General features: G+C 32.0%; 1 protein-coding gene across 2 annotated transcripts in view; it reads right to left on the reverse strand.

The window, feature by feature from the left end:
• Positions 1-13: 13 nt before the first annotated feature.
• Positions 14-1176, reverse strand: part of LOC106677814 (ly6/PLAUR domain-containing protein 6B) — a gene marked incomplete in the record, with an annotated part of 623095 nt that continues 621932 nt past the window's right edge. For both annotated transcript variants that reach the window (XM_067045488.1, XM_067045489.1), the window contains 1 exon segment: positions 14-886. In XM_067045488.1, coding sequence (XP_066901589.1) covers positions 689-886 — 198 coding nt within the window.

Below are 1176 nucleotides of genomic sequence, written 5' to 3' on the forward strand. Positions count from 1 at the left end.
TAACCTCAAAATTCATAATGCTGATTGAAACTGTTTTGATTATTTTTAAACATTAAATAAGTACTTTATTATCTTAATTCAATTACTCATCATTTACATTTTATAAAACACCTTTCGTTATGTTTATTTTTTTATTTACTTGAACGCTGTCTGTTTTTTGTTATGTACTTTTTTTTATAAAGAAAAAAATTAATTTTTGAAACAACCGCCATTTTTAACTCTCCCACAATTGGCAGTCATTAATTTTACTATAATATATATAGTTTTCATTAAACTTATTAACAATTGGGTTGAAATAACTTCCTTTTTTCTCCACGGGCTAGTGGACTATCATGGGGATTCGAACTTAGTGATTTCTAAACAACTAACAAATTTCCAATTTTTTTTTTTATATAGTCATACTCATTTAAAAAAATCGTGCAATATTAAATTGAGGATATGTCTTCAGTATCCTATGAAGAACTTTTAATGGCAAAAATAAAAGGTCAATGTACACGTGATTTTCGATAAAGACCTACAAATATTTTTTAAAAAATTACACTTATTAGTACCACCCGAAAGATCTTAAAAATCGATCATAGCACGCCTTAGGAAGTGCTGGTGGCGAAAAAGACTTGAATGATCCTGTAGTGAATTCAGCAGTGCGACCCTGATACCTAGATGAACAACGCAGGGGTTCCGTACACGTTTAGAGGAGAGACTTGATCAGGAAGAACAAGACAATGTTGAAGGATATGGTCTGCGATGTGGCCGAGTTGTTGTCGGGTGTCACAGCCTGTTTCACTTTAGCTCTGTTCTTCGTCCTACGGTTTGAGTATATCGCGTTGGATTGGTTCGTTGGAACTGTTACATTGCAGTACATCTCATCGCAGCAGGAAACGCAGACCTGGAACAAAATGAGTCAGGTTTTAAGTTGAGAATTGAATAGAAATTTATATTTATTCATGGAAAATCTTTTTTTATTGCATTAATATAAATATGTGCAATATTTACCATATTGTTTCGGGATACTACCTTATACATGGTTACTCTATTTTATATTTTGGTAAAACAATCCGTAGGGGGGAAAAGACCTTTTTGAATTAAAATAAAATACATATATGTATATATAGTTGACCGTAAAAATTGATGTATAGGAAGATGGTCAGGGTTGCGGTCAAAGGAGAAACAAAAATA

The sequence above is a fragment of the Halyomorpha halys genome, unplaced genomic scaffold (genome assembly GCF_000696795.3).
Source record: "Halyomorpha halys isolate HHAL.00 unplaced genomic scaffold, Hhal_1.1 Scaffold109.1, whole genome shotgun sequence".
NCBI lineage: Eukaryota > Metazoa > Arthropoda > Insecta > Hemiptera > Pentatomidae > Halyomorpha > Halyomorpha halys.